Source organism: Drepanopeziza brunnea, assembly GCF_022702325.1.
Source record: "Drepanopeziza brunnea f. sp. 'multigermtubi' strain 214-2 chromosome Unknown ctg6, whole genome shotgun sequence".
Taxonomy (NCBI): Eukaryota; Fungi; Ascomycota; class Leotiomycetes; order Helotiales; family Drepanopezizaceae; genus Drepanopeziza; species Drepanopeziza brunnea.
Genome location: NW_027094069.1, coordinates 1,539,352 through 1,555,856, shown reverse-complemented (window position 1 = coordinate 1,555,856; position 16,505 = coordinate 1,539,352). Strand labels below are relative to the sequence as shown.

Below are 16,505 nucleotides of genomic sequence, written 5' to 3'. Positions count from 1 at the left end.
CAGATACGTTGCGCGGGATGGGCAAGATGGGCTGGATACTTGTGAAGTGAGCAAGCGCCGTTTATCATTCATGTAGATTAGTGCTCGGGGCTCTGTGTAGTGTAAGAATATGTATTTTTATTTGCAAAAGATGTTCCCTATCGTGACGATACCAGTGCGTTTCAGCGCCTGCTGAATCCAACAATCCGGCTTCTACGATTCCGGCCTTCAGTTTACGTTCGGAATATCGAAAATATAGAAATGAAGGACGGAGTGCTAACCAAGAAGAGAAAATGTTGTTCGACCTGTTTTGGTATCTTCAAAATGATTTTCGATCTTATTAATCGAATATACGTCTTACTTACTTTTAAGCCACATCGGCTCACAAACCTCAGCCGGTAAGATAGTCTCCAGTGTTAGCGTATTCCGGGAATGTTAGTAGTAGCATGAGACTTCCCAGCTAATTTCCATTCTTGCCCCTCTGGTAAAAAAAAAATAAAAAAAAAACTTTTTTGGGGGAAAAAAGCATCAAAAAGTTCAGCCCGGTGTCGAATGCCTACATCTTTTGTCGTATTCGAATTCCGCCGTGATTTTGTCGTGTGTGGTTCGGTGTTTCTAAACCACTCGGCCCCAAATCGTTACAAAGTTGTTGATCCTCCTGCCAGATTGACCTGACAAGTACACCATTGTACCTGCGCCACTGGTTGAAGTACATCCGCAACATCTCGAATCATAAAGGAGACCCAAAATTTTGTTTGGATCGATCGGCGTCAGTTCGGGTAAAGGAGAGCCGAACTACCTACGGAGCGTCGAAGCGATAGGTAACGTTCAGCTAGGTTGTGCCTGGCCAGCTAGCTAGCTACTACGCCTGGGACTAGCTTAAATGACGCTCTCTCTCCTTGTGGGTTAGAGGATACTTTTGGTACGATTATGATGGTATGGAAGAGGAGCTTAGATTAGATATTCCATCAACGTCTCTAAAGGCACTCGAGTGTGCAACCTTCCTCGGGGGATGATATACCTCTCATGATATATATATATGTATAAAGTCTATGCTACAAGACCAACAGCAAATTAACAGACACATACTCCAACGGAAGTCGCCGTTGCTGATCTCAGTATCCCGAAAAATGATGCACCTTCTTGCCAATCCCACCCATAATCCTCTACCTCCATTGCTTGACCATCACTTCCCCATCTCCTGCGACTGCATCTCCAGATCCCCTCTCCCACCACTTGACCAAAAAGCTATGGACTTCCCAATGGCCACTAGTGTACTTGGAAAAATTTAGAGCCTGGCTACCAGCGCCAGTCTTCTTCTGCAGAGGTTCCGGGCTAGCTGAGCCGCCAATCTCACCAGTGGCAAGAGTGCGACGTTGCTCTCTGACAGCCTTCCTCAGCTTCAGACCCGTACCTCCAAAAAAAAAAAGAGTCATCACACAGAGCTCCATTACAAAAGCCATGAAGAGCAAGGTCGTGGTATCTCCCTCGAGCAAGTTGAAGTGCAGATTGGTGGTGAAGGTGCTAGTGCAGGAGTAGATGAGCCGGACGAAGAGGAACGGGGGAGCGATCGCGACGGCGAAGAAGAGCCGCTTCTCGCCGGGCTCAGCACGGGGGACTAAGAATGAGATGATGGTCGTGGAAGCAACGGTGGCGTCGCACGACACGATGAACAGTGCTGTGCCGGCCTTGGTTAGGGTACCTCGGACGTCGCGAGCTCCCGGATCCGTCTCCAAATCACTGGTGTAGACGGATCTGGCATCGATGCCGCCGACAATTCCAAAGATTAGACTCACCAGGATGACGAGCTGGACAACCCTCAGGATGTTGGGTAGGAATACGGCATGGTAGGATTTGTGGATGCTGATGAGAAGTCGGCCGACGAATCCCAACGCGGCAAACAAGAGCGGCGAGAGGCCAGCGTTGTTCAGAATTGCGTATCCAGTGTAGAGACTTGTGTTTCCTGGATCGGAGATCGTAGCAAGTTGCATGGAGGGGCCGATTATGCGTGCCAAACAGAAAATGATAAGGTAGAGCCATCCGGAGCTCTTGCCAAATCCATGTCGTATCGCGAGGAAGACTGCGACTGCGAGACTAGGAACATACAGTAACCTCTAACTGCTAATGTATAAACTTTCATTTCGCACCAATAATCTTTACATTTGACGGCTTAAACTTTTTATAAACATAAACCTTAATAGGAAAGTAGAAATTGTAAACCTTCTGGCAACAAGAGATAGCTTATAACCATAAGACGTTTAAGTTTATATTAGGAACTAATTGAGTTCACTAAAGCAGAAACACAGTATAGAAAGTTGGCTTTCGCTTAACTGTGGAAGAAGTCATGAAAAAAAAAGGAGCAACTTCAGCTTCGTCTTTTGTATCTAGGTCTATTAAACAATCAGATTCAATATTGAAAGTTCAAATCAACTACGTCCCCGAACATGAAATTAATAAAGCGCCGGCTAGTGTTGATTTTTTCCCCCGAAGTTGAACCTTAGTTTTGGTGCGAAAAGTGGTTTTATGCATTAGCAGTTACCTAGTACTGTACCAGCGCTATTAACTTCGAGAGAGGGGGATAATCGTCGGCTCGCTTAGGTGGGCCTCCTTTCAGCCTTTCAGTCTTAGTCGGTATAAGCGACTGCGGATCGGAAGCGAGTGCGGATTTTTCGAATGTGTTAGAAATTCTTATATACTATAGCAATTATTATTATAATTAACTAAAGAATATTTATATAAATAATTAATTTACGAGCATACTTTTTTCCGAAACATTTGAAATCGTATTATTAATCGATAACAAGCTTGCTATTAAGCAGCAAAGTAAAGAAAATCTTAAATCTGCTATAAAATAACAACGCGTCGATAAGATTTAAAAAGAGGAAAAAGATACTAAATATCGTAAAAGAATCGCATAATTGAGCGCGAGCGTAAAAGTATTATACGAAAACGCTTTGCTATAAGCTTAATTATTAAAGACGACGATATAATATTCATTTCAATTCTCGATTCGAAAGAGATTTGATGGATGCAACAACCTTTTAAAAGTCAAATTTTGCGGCCTCGTAAAAAAGGTATTCCTCGACCAACTTTTTCTCAACCCGAACTTTCTTACGATAACGATGATCTGATAATTATAACCGATACTATTAAAGACCTTTTTTTAAAGCAAGATGTTTTTCTTTTTTCTAGTATTAATATCGATAGCGATAGTTTCAATTCTAATAGTAGTAGAGATTCAAACGATTCGTTGCGTAAAGTAAGAGACGAATCAGATTTTAAAAATAGCAATCGATAATCAAATGTTTTATCAAATGATACGATTTCGGATGTTTCGAAAGAAGATATACTCGCAGATTAATTATTTATATAAATATTTTTGAGTTGTAATAGTAATTAATTGCTATAATATACAAAAATTTCTAACACATTCGAAAAATCCGCACTCGATTCCGATCCGCAGTCGCTTATACCGACTAAGACTGAAAGGCTGAAAGGAGGCCCACCTAAGCGAGCCGACGATTACGCGATGGGCAGAAAACTGCAAGTAGAGGAAGAGAAAGGAAGACATACGATCAGCTGCAGCAAAAATCATATTTTTTGGCCTTCTCCACACTCATCTCATGTGATTTCTTGTGCAACTCCTGTTCCTTCATAAGGAGTTCTCTTCGTGCGCCAGTCTCGGTACGGAATGCCCGAAGCTGCTCAGCCGCCGGTCGCTACAACTTAACCTGCCAGTCCAGTATTCATCAGCAAGCGGCCAGTAGGGAGAGAATTATAAGTCCATCGAATGCCTGTGGCTTATCACATTGATGGATGTGCGGCTTCTCAAATCGTCAGCCCTGCGATCCCGGTGGTCGTCGCTTGAAGACTTGAATGAGGAAATATCATTCACCGTCCGTGACAGCCTGACTCGTCCATAGAAGTACGCGATATCATATTTAGAAATAGATCATAAGGCACCTGCGTTCCCGAAGCAATAGACATGTGAGAGAAGCAGTAGCAAGCAAATTCATTTCTGCTGAAGCAACTGTGTCAAAAAATTGCTGTGATACATCTGGCAATATCTACGGAGAAGATCCTGCAAGTCGAGCCAACTCTAGTAACCATAGTAAAGGGGACAACATAATTTTGTGATAAAAGCCTGTAAGCTCATACTTGGGGAAAAGATGTATATGTTATCTGCATGCCACTTGGCTACACATTTATACTAGTGTACAACCTGCGCAAGAACAAGAAAATACCGTTGATGGTGAAAATAAGAAATCGTGTTTATCCATTCGCCTGTGTCTATTACTACAAGCAAGTACCAAGTGGTCTCTCATACATCCTTCGGATCTTTCGTCACAAGCTTCCCCCGAGATTCATCATCACTACCTTCCTCCGACCACCTATCTCCGTCCTCACCCACAGCGAATATCGTCTCTCCATCTAGACTTTCCCTAGGAAGAATTTTTGCAGTATTGGTTGCTGAGGGTGCCGGATCATACCGAGGACCTTCTTGTCCTGGTTGTGTTCTGTCTCCTCTGTGTGCATCAGCGTTCTCCAAATCGTCTTCCTCGTCATCTTCTGCTCCGAAATCTGCAATTTCAAAGCCTTCATCATCTTGAGCCAGCTCGTCACTCATCGCGAATCTCCTGTTATTTGCGGTGGGTCTCCACAAGTATGCTATGAAGACAACGTCGCCAAGGTAGACGAGGTTTAACCATCCGTCGAGAATGAACCAGCGGGTCTTCCAGTGGAAGGGCACGAAGTCAGCATCCCCGGCCGAGGCGAACGTGAAAGAATTGAAGAAGAAAAAACCAAAGATGATAATGATGGAGCTGAGGATAGCCCACCAGAGCTTGCGGTACATAGAGAATTTCTGTGTTTGTTTCCGCTCCATCAGATCCTTCATAGTCATGTTAAGAGAGTTGAGAGTCCAGACATAGAAGGCTGTAAGCGTTCCTGCCAATGGCAGGATGACGAATAGCACGAGAGGTCCTGTCACTGATCAGCTTAAATGGCAAGGAGGTACTAGTAAGACGTACCAGCAGTCTCGGGAGTGACAGTCAAGCTGGCAATGGAGTAGATCAGGCCAAATACAAAATGGGCACCTGCAAGATAGCGAACGTAGATCATAGTCTTGCCAAGGCTGTGCTTTACAACACCATAACCCATACAGACAATAAGTAAGAGGAAGAAAGAGAACGAGTTTCGTCCCGCGTTCAAGATTGCGACAACGATCATCAAGACTTTCGAGCCTACATTGGAGCCATGGCGATTCATGTAATCTAGGAAAGTCAGTGGTGTCCGGGTAAAGATTCACAAGACCATGTACCGTAGAAAAACCAGGTCATCAGCATTTCAACTATCAAAAACATGATAATTGCGGTGATGTAATTTTGTACAGGCACTGCGACGTTGGTAAGCATATTGATGGAGTTTCAGAATTGAATGTCTTACAAATGTCTTGTCTATGTTGCGCATATAGAAAAGCCCAGAAGCTGTCACTTGTGTTAGCAAGCTGCAACTGCTTTGAATCAAAGGTATGACAGGTAACTTACGCTCCGATAACTGCATAGACAAGGGTAATGCCTCCATAAAAGGGTAGCTTCGCAATCTGAGCAGCCGGAAGCTCGCCGTAGGCATTTCGAAACTCGACCGTAGCTGTGTATGCAACATCCGATGGCGAAAAAGCTGTGGTCCCAACACAGTAGTAGCCGGTTTTCTTGATCGCATAGTTGATAGGTAGTCCCGGATCCTTCAAGTGTACCGCTTTTGTGAAAAGCAAATTCTTCGAAATCTCCGTCGCGTTGGGGGCCAGAACGAACTCTCCAGTCTGGTTGGCATTGCAGAACTTATTCTCGATTGATTGCGTGTCGCAAAGGTATTCCTTCTGTGTATGGAATCAGTTATCAGCCCCGGCCAGCGAAAACGGCAAGAAATACCGTTATAGAATCAGCGGTAGGAAGTACCCCTATCAAATTATAGTCCTTCCACTCGAATATCACCAAACTCGTGATCGGATCCGAATCGCCCTCTTCCGTGTTCTTTAAGAATTTGACAAGTATATGCGGCTCGACAGCTCCTCCCCAAGATTCCCGACTGTACATTCCTGCGCAGATCTGTCTGTTCTCAGCCACCTGATTCATCTTCATTTCCATTGCTCCAACAGTGATAGCAGACAGCCCCAGCAGGAGGAGACCATGGAGCCAGTTCCTCATGATTGCTGTAGCCTCGAGGCTGATGCTTGCGGCTTGCGTGTCTCAGCACCTGTCGCTTCGAATCCAGCTTATAAGTAGACCGCAGGGTAGGTGGTGAACCTGGAATATTGAGTAGAGTCCGAGATATGACGATTGTCGTAAGTCAGGCATAATATGGTTGAAGAGTTGCCCTTTCCAACATGCTCCATGAGGCAACGTAACGAACCTAGGCGCTTGGACCGTTCAAACATACCACCCCACTTAAAACGTGCCTGGTAGCAGCCTTCGGGGAGGCTTAGGTAAATAGTTTCCCCGAAATAATATACCGACTTGAACGAACTCAATTATACATCAATTATACATCCAACATGGCAAATTCGAGCAATAAAGTTGCTTCGAATGGCGTCGCTAGCCCACTTTGTAAGCGATGCAACGAAGAGCCTGGGACACAGCAAATCCGATCAGAGACAGTATGCAGGTACGTCTTGAGTGGATCTATGGAAAAGCAGATATTGACATGAGTCCAGCAAGTGCTTCACGCAATATGTAGCAACCAAGGTTATCAAGCGCATGGAAACTTACAAGATGCGAGGTTCAAGGAATGCCCCAAAGAAGTTACTGTTTCCCCTCTCGTTTGGACCCTCGTCTGCCTCGTTACTACACATTCTGGACCAGCATCTCCAAGGACAATACGAGCGAATGAACCGAGCTGCATACAAGCTACACATAGTACACATCTACTTACACCTGGATGATGCCGATCGAAAGGACTGTGTTGCGTTGCTGGAGAAGTACAAGGCTCGTTTTCCTAGACATACATATTTCTCCCTAGGCCTCGAGGATGCTCTCCAGCTGGACAACATAGATTGGAAAGCCCTGGGAATGTCTGCTCCTGCAGAGGTTGTCACTCAGAAACTCGGAACAGAGCGATTGCAAGCGCTTATTGGCTCCATGCCTTCAGCGACTTCACGGAAGGACATTGCTACCACACTGCTCACTCGACTTCTAGTGGAAGTTGCGAAGAGGAACAGCTGCGAAAGCATCTTGTTCGGAGACTCTACCACGAGGCTTGCTGAGAAGACTCTCACGGAGACAGCCAAGGGCCGTGGGTTCTCTCTGCCTTGGCAAGTTTCCGACGGGATGACATCCTATGGAGTCGGGTTCAATTATCCCGCGCGAGATTTGCTGAAGAAAGAACTCGTGACTTTTACTTCTCTAACCACAGCTCCTCTCACGGACCTGATCCTATATCAAAACTCGTCATCTGACATATCCGCTTCCTCAAAGTTGACCACGATCGACGATCTGATGATCCAATATTTCGAGTCTGTCGAACAGAACTACCCTAGCATTGTTGCAAATGTTGTCAGAACGTCGAGCAAGCTCAAGCCCAGGAGCGGTGAGGTCTCCGCGGGATGTGGTCTCTGTGGCCTCCCCGTATTAGAGGGAAATGATGGGATATTTGGCTGGGGTGGTGACCAGAACTCGGACTCACGACCTATTGGAGAGAATGGCGATCAAGGGATTTTATGCTACGGGTGCTCTAGATCTATCAATGGCTAAACTTTGAGGCTTCCAGCCCAAGTCGAAGCCAGAGTTCCCAATTCGATACAGGAAATTCGATAAAATTGACATCCTCTGTCCTGACCTCACCCTGCCCGGCTTCGAATTCGAATTCGGCATTATGCAACTGAGCAACGCGAAAAAGCATTTGTTGCAGCTTGCACCAACTTTCGAATCTATCCCGGGGATATCCAAAAGACATGCGCATCGAACTGTTTTTTCAATGCCAATTCCGTAGATGCATGTCAAGCTTGGATCAACAAAAGAGAAGCTTGAATTGGTGGTTCTGCTATGAAACTACTCAAACATTCTCTTTCTCGTCGGCTGGAGGAAGAATCTTGTCCTCCAGCTTGCGCATCAACTTATTTGTTTGCTCGGCCAAACTGAGTGTCAAAATGGTGTGAGGCAAGATTCTTGCCAGATGGGGCAAGAATCCTTTATAAATAGCCAACAACCCTTCGGTCTTGACCGTCTTCGCTAGACAATCCAACACTCCTTGGTAGAGATTTCCGTTTTGGTTGTACATGCGAGACATGATGGTGTCTTGGCTTAGCATTAGCTTGTCCTCATCCAAAAGAACTTGATGACCTACCCGGAGGATGCATCACGCAGCATACCACGAATCCACTAGCAGAACTGCTTGCCAAATGCAAGGCTGGACCATCCTCCATCCCCAAATGCTTTTGCAGCCTCCTCTTCGCGAAAAAGTACGTTGGCAGCTGTACAGAACTGCCAAACCCTGTCCTCACCATAGCAGCCCCCACGCCTCTGTAGAGCCCATTGACGCCCTCTCCCTTGTATATCTGCATCATACCATCCACAGCGTTCTTGTAATTGTGTTGGGTGCCCACCGGTGCAAACGGAGAGAAACTCTGTAATCTTGTCTTAACCAGAAAGAACGGACTCCCAGCCGCGGCGCCCAATATTCCAGAAGAAGCGCCCGAGAAGATATTAATCCCCAAGCTCTGCGTTGTCGAGTCCGAGCAGATGGCCGAGGTTATAGTATGCCGTATTGGTTCGTAAAAGCCCAATCGACATCCATTGAGGATCATTTGGTAGATATACGCCGTGCCGATTCCGCGATAGATGCCCCTGACCCCCTCGTTGCGAACGATGACTGAGACGCCATGGAGAGGGCCCTTATACATGCGCGGTTGAAGACTCTTCTCCTGAAGCTCGCCCTGCAATTGCATGCTATACGCCCATGGTCAGCGCCTTGATCGCTGATGGAAGCTCGCGAGAGGGGGGCTTACCGGATCTTGACTGTCTCAAACGGATGCGTAGCTGTGACTGCTCCGCAAGCTGCAATGCCACCAGCCACAAAAGCTCTATCCCCGTCAGCAACTCGATATTTGTCTGCAGCTTCACGGCGTACCCTAGAGTTGTAGCCATGTTGGCGCTTCCCTTGTGCCCTCCTTCAGAGGGGTTGCTGCGCTCGGTGTAAGTGCAACACCAGCTTGAGCTATGACTAGTTTTTGCCAGATAAAAAATTGGGAAGCGCCTTTGTGGGCAAACTCCTAAGACGGTGAGTCGATAATCTGACTTTATCGCCTACCTATCAATTTATAAAGGCTATCTATAAGTTGCTCTGGATTGACTTTTCAAGAGAGCTGATCTGCTATTGCAGTAAATAAAGTTTGTCCCACAGCTGAACAATCCCCTGATGCTTAAATGACGGGTCCTCGGCCAATCAGAGAAGTAGCGAGAAGTCGGCACGTGATCGATCAAAACATCAGTCCTCGCTGCGAAAGGAACTCCCAAGTCTTGACTACCTATTGGATCGCCCAATTCTGACTCCAACACGTAAATAATGCACCCTGAATCTTGACTTTGCTTTGTGTGCCAAAGATACGAACGATACGAACGATACGAACGATACGAAAGATACAAATTCGAAAACAATTGATAACGACCAGCTATGTCGACAACCCCTATAGCTGTCGACTCTCCCATTGGCAATGGCCTCACAGGGAAAATAACTGCAGTGCAGCCGACGGCGATACTCTCCGAGGTGATCTCGCTGTATCGACCGACCAAGGTACGGCCCTCACATTCATAATTGAGAAAAGACTGACACCAAGAAGCACTTCCGCCGAGAGAAGACTCCGGGCCAGCCAACGACTATAGTCTCTCTCAGCTTTGACGATGAAGGAGGTCAACTTCTCACATCAGAAAGTGACCACACCATGCAAATCTACAACGTCAAAGATGGCAAACACCACAAGCCCCTTCTCAGTCACAAATACGGGGTCAACCACGCCATGTTCGGCCATGCCACTGGCTGCATTATTCACGCCAGTACTAAACTCAACCGTGTGCCTCTCTTCCCCCTGATACTTCAAACTGTACTCAATCACATACAGATACCATCCGCTACCTCTCCACCCACGACAACTCATACCTCCGCTACTTCGAAGGCCACGAAGACACAGTCACGTGTCTCTCTTTGCACCCCGGGCAAGACAACTTCCTCTCCTGCAGCGAAGACAACACTCTCCGCATCTGGGACGCAGCGACCAAGAACCATTGCGGCAAACTCCTGCTCAACGGTGCGTACCTCGCTGCCTGGGACCCCTCCGGCAACGTCTTCGCCGTCGCCTCTCCCACCGCCGCGTCAATCCTGCTTTACGATTTTAGAAACTATGATAAGGCCCCTTTCTCGACCTTTGATATTCTGCCCTTCGCTAACCCGGAAACTTCGAATTTGGCGAGCAAGGGGTGGAGTAAAATTGAGTTCTCAAATGATGGGAAACACATCCTGCTCGGCAGTGCTGGGCAAAGCCACTTCTTGCTCGATGCGTTTGATGGCCACTTGAAAGCTGCTTTACGTCGAGAACGTGGCAGTGTCCGAAGACTTTATGGTGGTGACCAGAATCCAGAAGGCGTCAGCTCGCAGTCAAGCGACTACCTGTACCCCGGCACCGGCGACTGCTGCTTCACACCGGATGGCAGATACGTGATCAGTGGCTCCCGAGGCCAGAATGCTCTGGTGTGGGATACGCTGGCTCCTGCGCCCGAACAATTCCTCCTTCCGATCCATCAGCTGGAGTATGACGGGGAGTCGGCGGTCATTGCCTTCAACCCGCGCTACAACTTCTTTGCTACAGGCGACAAGGATGTCGTATTCTGGGTCCCGGAACAGAGTTTTTCCTGAAGCACTGACTTCTCGGGTGTCATACGGGTATGAGTGGCAATTGATGGGGTGGAAAATTATCTTGCATTTGCGGCTTGGGTTTGAGTTTCGTGGTAGGATACCCCAAAAAGAAAAGTTGTTTTGAGGGACGGGGCGTTTGGGGGAGTTAGCTCGGAGCAGATCACCGAGCCAGTGATTTAGACTTGGAGTGGACGTCTACTCTCGAGGAATCTCAACGTTAGCCACCTTCTCAATCGTGTCCATGAGAAGGCGGCTGCTACAATCAAATTCATGAATAATCCAGTTCTCTAACCAGGTCTTCGAAGTGCGCAAACTTTTACGGACAAATTGAACTGTTCGTGCAGATTCGTGGTGCCGGTTACTATGGGGAAGACCTGTGAGTATCACGATTGAGAATCGGCAGAATGAAGCTTTTGATTTCCAACTTTCAACTTTTTAGTCTTCAACTTTCAACCTTCAACCTTCAACCTTCAACTTGTTCCCTCCTCATTCTCATGAAATAGTGTGATTGAAGAAAGGGTGTCATGACCAGAGGCGGAACAGTTTTACACCTGCCCATCGATTTGAGCAGAAAGCCATGAATGGGCCTACGTCGCAACTGATGTCAGCATCAAGCTCTGCAGTGTTACCTGCAATAAAGGCTGTGAATCTCAAAATCAGCCATCCAGCCTTCTGCTGCCCTCTACATTGAGATCTACCTCATACATACATACATACATTTCATACGGCTCAAGTTGGAAGTTCTTGTTTACAAATCAGCCGAGAGCTTTCCTCATTCACAAAGTCTCCTCCTCCCTCTCAGTGAAACCCCTTCGCTTTTTCTCCTTTCCGACTAGCGACCGGCACGTCGGCGACAGCCATATATCCGGGCCGGCACTATCGGGATCACTGCTCTGCTCAACGGCGTGGTCGAAAACCTTTGCCACGCCCGCGTTGCTGCTCAGTATCGTCATGCGATTTGCCCAGCCGTAAAAGAAGACCGATCGGTTGATGGGCGTCAATTTTTCCGCGACGTTCTCCGCGAAGGCGGGGAGACTGGTAATTATGGTTGCCATATCGGTGTCTACGATTTTGATGGGTAGCGACCATTCGGCCGGCACGGGGTAATCTGTCAGGGTCTGGAAGTGCTTGACGAGCTGTTCTTGGGGCAGGTGTGAGTTCTCGTCGAGACCGAGGAGAAGCGAGGCTCGCTTGCTCTCGTCCTCACTGCCGATGGTTTTGATAATCTCCCGCATTCTGTCTGCTGATTCCTTGGTGGTTACAAGCTTCCTACTGCCGCATGCCGGCCAGAGACTGGACGGTAGTAGTAGGTCTTCGGCCTCTATTTCGATCTGTCTGGCTATTGCACGATTATGCCATTGTGCTGGCTCAACTCTCCCGTGAGATAGGTCACTCGCAAATGCAAGTAGTATAGTACAGTCAATATTGAGGGTGTCGGAGAAGCAATTCAGTCTGTCAGCTGCCATTTGCTCGATAGCGTCAGCCGGTAGAGGAGGTCCGGTGGGCAACTCTTGCGATGTAAGAATGACAACGCCCATATTTCTTATCTTCTGTAGGATGGCTCCTACTTCCTTGGAATCCGGGACAGCTTTGATTTTGGGTAGCACGAGTGTGATCTTGGGATGTCGGCCATGGACGACAGTAGCTCGGGACGCTTTAACAAGAGCCTCGACTTGCCTCAAGAGTCCTTCTGGTTTGTCGTCTTCGAGCACCTCGAAATCATCTTCACTCTCACCACTAGAATCTACCCAGCCTGCTTTTGCCAAGTCCCATATGATCTTTTTTTCTGTCACTGAAGATACCATTGTCCAACTTAAGCCGTCCTCTGATACGATATCAGCCTTGGCATGTATCTTAAAAAACTTCTTCTCAAGACCGATGACGCTCCTGCAAGTCTTCGCTATCGACCACACCAGTCCGTAAAATGAAAGATTGGAGGATCGAAGCCCGTGAGCTGTTTTCGGATCCGCCGGATCTGATTTTAGGAGCTTCGATATCTGATTAGCACCCCTGAGCCCGACCAGAAATATTGCTCTTTTTCACCTTGCCTAGTATCCGCAGTTCTGACTGAACGCCGCCTTTGAAGCACCTGACTTCGACTCGAGCTTCCTTCTTCAACGCTTTGAGATGCGCCTGGAACTGTAGGAGCTCATCGAGTAGGACTCGACACCGCCGATGCATTTCTTCGGCGAGCTTTTTGGTCTCAGCTACAAGACTATCGGATTGCTCCTCGATCTTCTGATCAGGCTGGGATTCATCGGCCCCGCCAGATGGTGGGTGGGTGGCCATTCTGCATCAGGACTGCTGAAGCTGTTGTGAGGGTCTTTTGTAGATGAAAATGGGTAGGTAGGGCAGCTTATGATTTTGCGCGAAATCGATATAAGTAAAGTGTCGATTCACTGAGATACTCGCCCCCCTATTACAGACAGTCGCCCTTCCAATCTACCCCGCCAACCATGACTAAGCGGTAGCTTCGCTAACAACAGCTAAAGCTCGTCCAATGCATTCCATACAACAACAGACTTCTTTCTCAGGAGCCCCAAATGGCTTTTCCTCATTACCATGTAACCTTGAATCTTCCCTAATCTCTACTGTCATGTAGGCCTGCAGATTTAGATACCATGTGACACTTACGAGAAGCCGTTGAATGGTGGGCAGAGCTTCTGAAGAACATTCAATACAAGAAAGCCGTTACGGAATCGCTGTGATATTGAGACTTGATAGTGAACGGTCTGCATCTCCTCTTATATAAATATGATCTCCTAATATTGCTATCCTTCTCTCCCGTTGTGATAGCTACAAAGTTTTCTCTTCTTCCCCCTTCATTGTGACAACAACATATAACTTCCTGAGACGTAAACAAACCACGATCAGAAATATATTTACACTCATCGCCCAGTTCACATTCATTACAGCTGATACACTGCTCTTCAGCCCCGTCAATAGAGCCTCCGTTGACGATGGTGTCTTCGTCTCTCTAGAGTCTAGCCCCCCAGATACCTTCAGCTGGCAACCATTCGGGTTAGCTGAGACAAATCTGACTGGCACCGTCCGAGTAAGACGCTTCTCATCTAGCCAAACTCTTCGGAAGACCTCTGTTGAATCGCCTAGGAGATCCATGCCCAGCTGCTCGCTAAAGACCCCAGCTTCACAGTCCCCGATTAGACCAAGACCACCGTCCAAATCTTGACATGACCAAAGCAAGGACCCAATTGTCTCCTCGTCCAAGGCCAGCCCACTTATTGAGTTGTTTAGTTTGACCTGGGCCACAACATTGGATCCGATAGGCCAAAATGTGCTGAAAGAGAGAACATACCTAGTGACACAAGGGAAACGACACATCAAAAAGACTGACCCTCGAGCTTAGAGGCCAGAGAAAAGCAAGAACACCAACCAGCCAGCTGTAGTCTTCCTTACTAGGAACCCAAATGTAATGAATGGGACTCGAATTACCATGGCAATGTAGAGGGTTTTAGATAGCGAGTATGGGACCAGAGCGATATGCCAAAGTAAACCGACGTTCAGATACACAGGGAGATTCGCAACCTATCAAGCCCGAAGGCGACTAGTCTTCCGCCTTTGGTTCTGCATCGACGGCCTGCTTGGAGGCGGGCTGGATGCTAAAATGCATACGACTCTGAATATTAGAGCAGGATGGAGAACAATATGATACTGTACATTTGTTTTTCTAAGTGTACCTCTTGGAAGGATCCTGTACTCACCAATGCAGCGGGAATGCAATGGTGGGCGTTCACCTTCCAACCGCTGATATTACTCTCGATTGTCTTGGATGTGTTAAATACGAGCCCTATTCATTTCCATAGTACCTCTGCCATGGCTGATTGTTTGTCTCGTTGGGTATTCGACATTGTCTGGGTTCTGTTACGATGGCGACATTTTTGCAAAAGCTGACTGTCCCAGAGAAGAAATCGACAAAAAGAGACTCACTTATCACTATTTAGTGATATTTTATCCCATTGCCAAATACACTTCAGGATATCGACAACGCTGACACTGGGGGTATAGCGATTATGGCCGCATCGTCTGTGGAAGATCCAATATACCCCCCGATAAGAGTCCACGAATGAGTCCGGAACAGTCTGGTTGCAATATCCATGGTGAGGGTTCCCTGGTCCTCTATTCCCCTAGACGTATATACATGGAAACCTGGCCTTCGGTGGATAAAAACCTGTGAGATGATTGACCTAAATCTTAGAGTCCTGTCGGTGCTAGCTAGCTAGCTAGGGATGAGAATCAAATCCCAAGAATCACGAGTGCACCCTCTAATGTCTGAAGTTGTTGACGTTAATTGCCTCGCTCTCAGGAAAGTGGAAGACATCTGAAGGTGCCTGGAGTTCCCTTGTTTATATAGCCTCACTCAATAAAGCTAGGTATTTAACCGAGCCACGCCAAGACCAAAGCCCTTCAGCCTTATTCCCACCCCATCAACCGAATTCGCAAGTCACTTCGAAGCTCAATCGCAGCCTCTACCACCTCTTCCTACGACACGATCCTGGACGGGGACACCGATAACAAGCCCACCATACACCCAATTGTGCGAACCAAGGACGACGACGAGATTTGGCCCTTCCAGCCAATATCCACCCAAATATCCAAACATGCCGTTCCTACCCACAGCACAATCATGGCTCACCGAAAGCACCCTCCTCCTCGAAGCGCGGCCCTCAACTGTACGTCTCTCTCCCCTCTCCCCGGCCTCTTCCCCCCCCCCGCCCCCCAAAAAAAACTTATACCTTCACCCCGATCTCCATCCTTTCCCTTAGCTAGCTAACCAATCCCCCCCCGGAACAGACACGCATAACATCCAAATACACCATTTCCCCCCTGCCCTCCACCTCCCCCACAACCACATCCAGCAAACCCAGCAAACCTAGCAAGACCCGCAGACCCGCAGACCCCCTCGCGCCGCGCGCAACGCTCACGCTGAAAACGTTCGACCCCGTAAGCGGCACGACGCTCAAGTACGAGACGAACAAGGCGGCCGAGGTGTCCCGCTTGGTCCAGATCCTGGGACGGTTGGCAAGGCCCATGGCCGGGCTGGAGATGAAGAGGGAGGAGGAGGAGGCTGTTATCAAGGAGGAGGGGGAGGAGGTGAAGGAGGGTGGAGGAGGGGCGGTGGTTGTGGCGGCGGCGGCGAAGGGTGGTGCGCAGCAACAGCAACAGCAGCAGCAGCAGGGAGGTGGGAAGGGAAAGGGGAAGAAGAAGGGGAAGAGGTAGAGAGAATTGATGTTGAGAGGAAAGGGAGAGAGGTGTTTGGAAGGGCTCAGAGAGGATGTGCATTTGCTGGAATGATTTTGCTGTGGAGTGGTCGATGAGAGGCTGCATGCTTGTCGCATGAGTAGGGGAGGCATCCTTCAGCTAGATGACGGGATTTTGAGCAGGCTGATGAGCATCTGGGCAATGGCAATGCATGATACATGCAGGCGTTACGGTTGTGGGATGGCGGACTTGTTGCAGCCAACACAAGAGACAATCATATTGTGAGTCAACAGGATGAGGATAATTGAAAGATTGAAATATTCTATTTCTACTACACTACCGGTATCAACGCTATACTCCCTATCCATCCTTCATTCAATCCAGGTCAGGCATCTCTCATCACA

General features: G+C 47.8%; 7 protein-coding genes across 8 annotated transcripts; 3 read left to right on the top strand and 4 right to left on the bottom strand.

Annotated features, from left to right (window-relative positions):
* Positions 1-1,145: 1,145 nt before the first annotated feature.
* On the bottom strand, positions 1,146-1,970 carry L3040_004274 (uncharacterized protein; the record flags this gene model as incomplete). Its single annotated transcript, XM_066154382.1, has 1 exon — positions 1,146-1,970. One exon carries the CDS (start codon positions 1,968-1,970, stop codon positions 1,146-1,148), a length of 825 nt encoding a protein of 274 aa, XP_066011918.1.
* Positions 1,971-4,300: 2,330 nt separating this feature from the next.
* L3040_004273 (uncharacterized protein) lies at positions 4,301-6,185 on the bottom strand (the record flags this gene model as incomplete). Of its 2 annotated transcripts, none has more annotated exons than XM_007288947.2 (6): positions 4,301-4,962; positions 5,010-5,252; positions 5,300-5,374; positions 5,425-5,465; positions 5,526-5,857; positions 5,910-6,185. In XM_007288947.2, 6 exons carry the CDS (start codon positions 6,183-6,185, stop codon positions 4,301-4,303), a joined length of 1,629 nt encoding a protein of 542 aa, XP_007289009.2. The 2 variants fall into 2 exon arrangements, with proteins under 2 accessions (XP_007289009.2, XP_066011917.1); XM_066154378.1 differs by having other exon boundaries at positions 5,937-6,185.
* A 347-nt stretch (positions 6,186-6,532) lies between these two features.
* Positions 6,533-7,727, top strand: L3040_004272 (uncharacterized protein; the record flags this gene model as incomplete). Its single annotated transcript, XM_007288948.2, has 2 exons — positions 6,533-6,642; positions 6,692-7,727. 2 exons carry the CDS (start codon positions 6,533-6,535, stop codon positions 7,725-7,727), a joined length of 1,146 nt encoding a protein of 381 aa, XP_007289010.2.
* Positions 7,728-8,028: 301 nt separating this feature from the next.
* Positions 8,029-9,119, bottom strand: L3040_004271 (uncharacterized protein; the record flags this gene model as incomplete). The annotated part of the gene is made up of 4 exons (XM_007288949.2): positions 8,029-8,270; positions 8,320-8,921; positions 8,981-9,055; positions 9,103-9,119. 4 exons carry the CDS (start codon positions 9,117-9,119, stop codon positions 8,029-8,031), a joined length of 936 nt encoding a protein of 311 aa, XP_007289011.2.
* Positions 9,120-9,645: 526 nt separating this feature from the next.
* L3040_004270 (uncharacterized protein) lies at positions 9,646-10,881 on the top strand (the record flags this gene model as incomplete). The annotated part of the gene is made up of 3 exons (XM_007288950.2): positions 9,646-9,765; positions 9,812-10,040; positions 10,091-10,881. The coding sequence occupies 3 exons, from the start codon at positions 9,646-9,648 to the stop codon at positions 10,879-10,881; spliced, it is 1,140 nt and encodes a 379-aa protein (XP_007289012.1).
* Positions 10,882-11,657: 776 nt separating this feature from the next.
* On the bottom strand, positions 11,658-13,170 carry L3040_004269 (uncharacterized protein; the record flags this gene model as incomplete). Its single annotated transcript, XM_007288951.2, has 2 exons — positions 11,658-12,869; positions 12,925-13,170. 2 exons carry the CDS (start codon positions 13,168-13,170, stop codon positions 11,658-11,660), a joined length of 1,458 nt encoding a protein of 485 aa, XP_007289013.2.
* A 2,330-nt stretch (positions 13,171-15,500) lies between these two features.
* L3040_004268 (uncharacterized protein) lies at positions 15,501-16,119 on the top strand (the record flags this gene model as incomplete). Its single annotated transcript, XM_007288952.2, has 2 exons — positions 15,501-15,572; positions 15,694-16,119. 2 exons carry the CDS (start codon positions 15,501-15,503, stop codon positions 16,117-16,119), a joined length of 498 nt encoding a protein of 165 aa, XP_007289014.2.
* Positions 16,120-16,505: the final 386 nt, after the last annotated feature.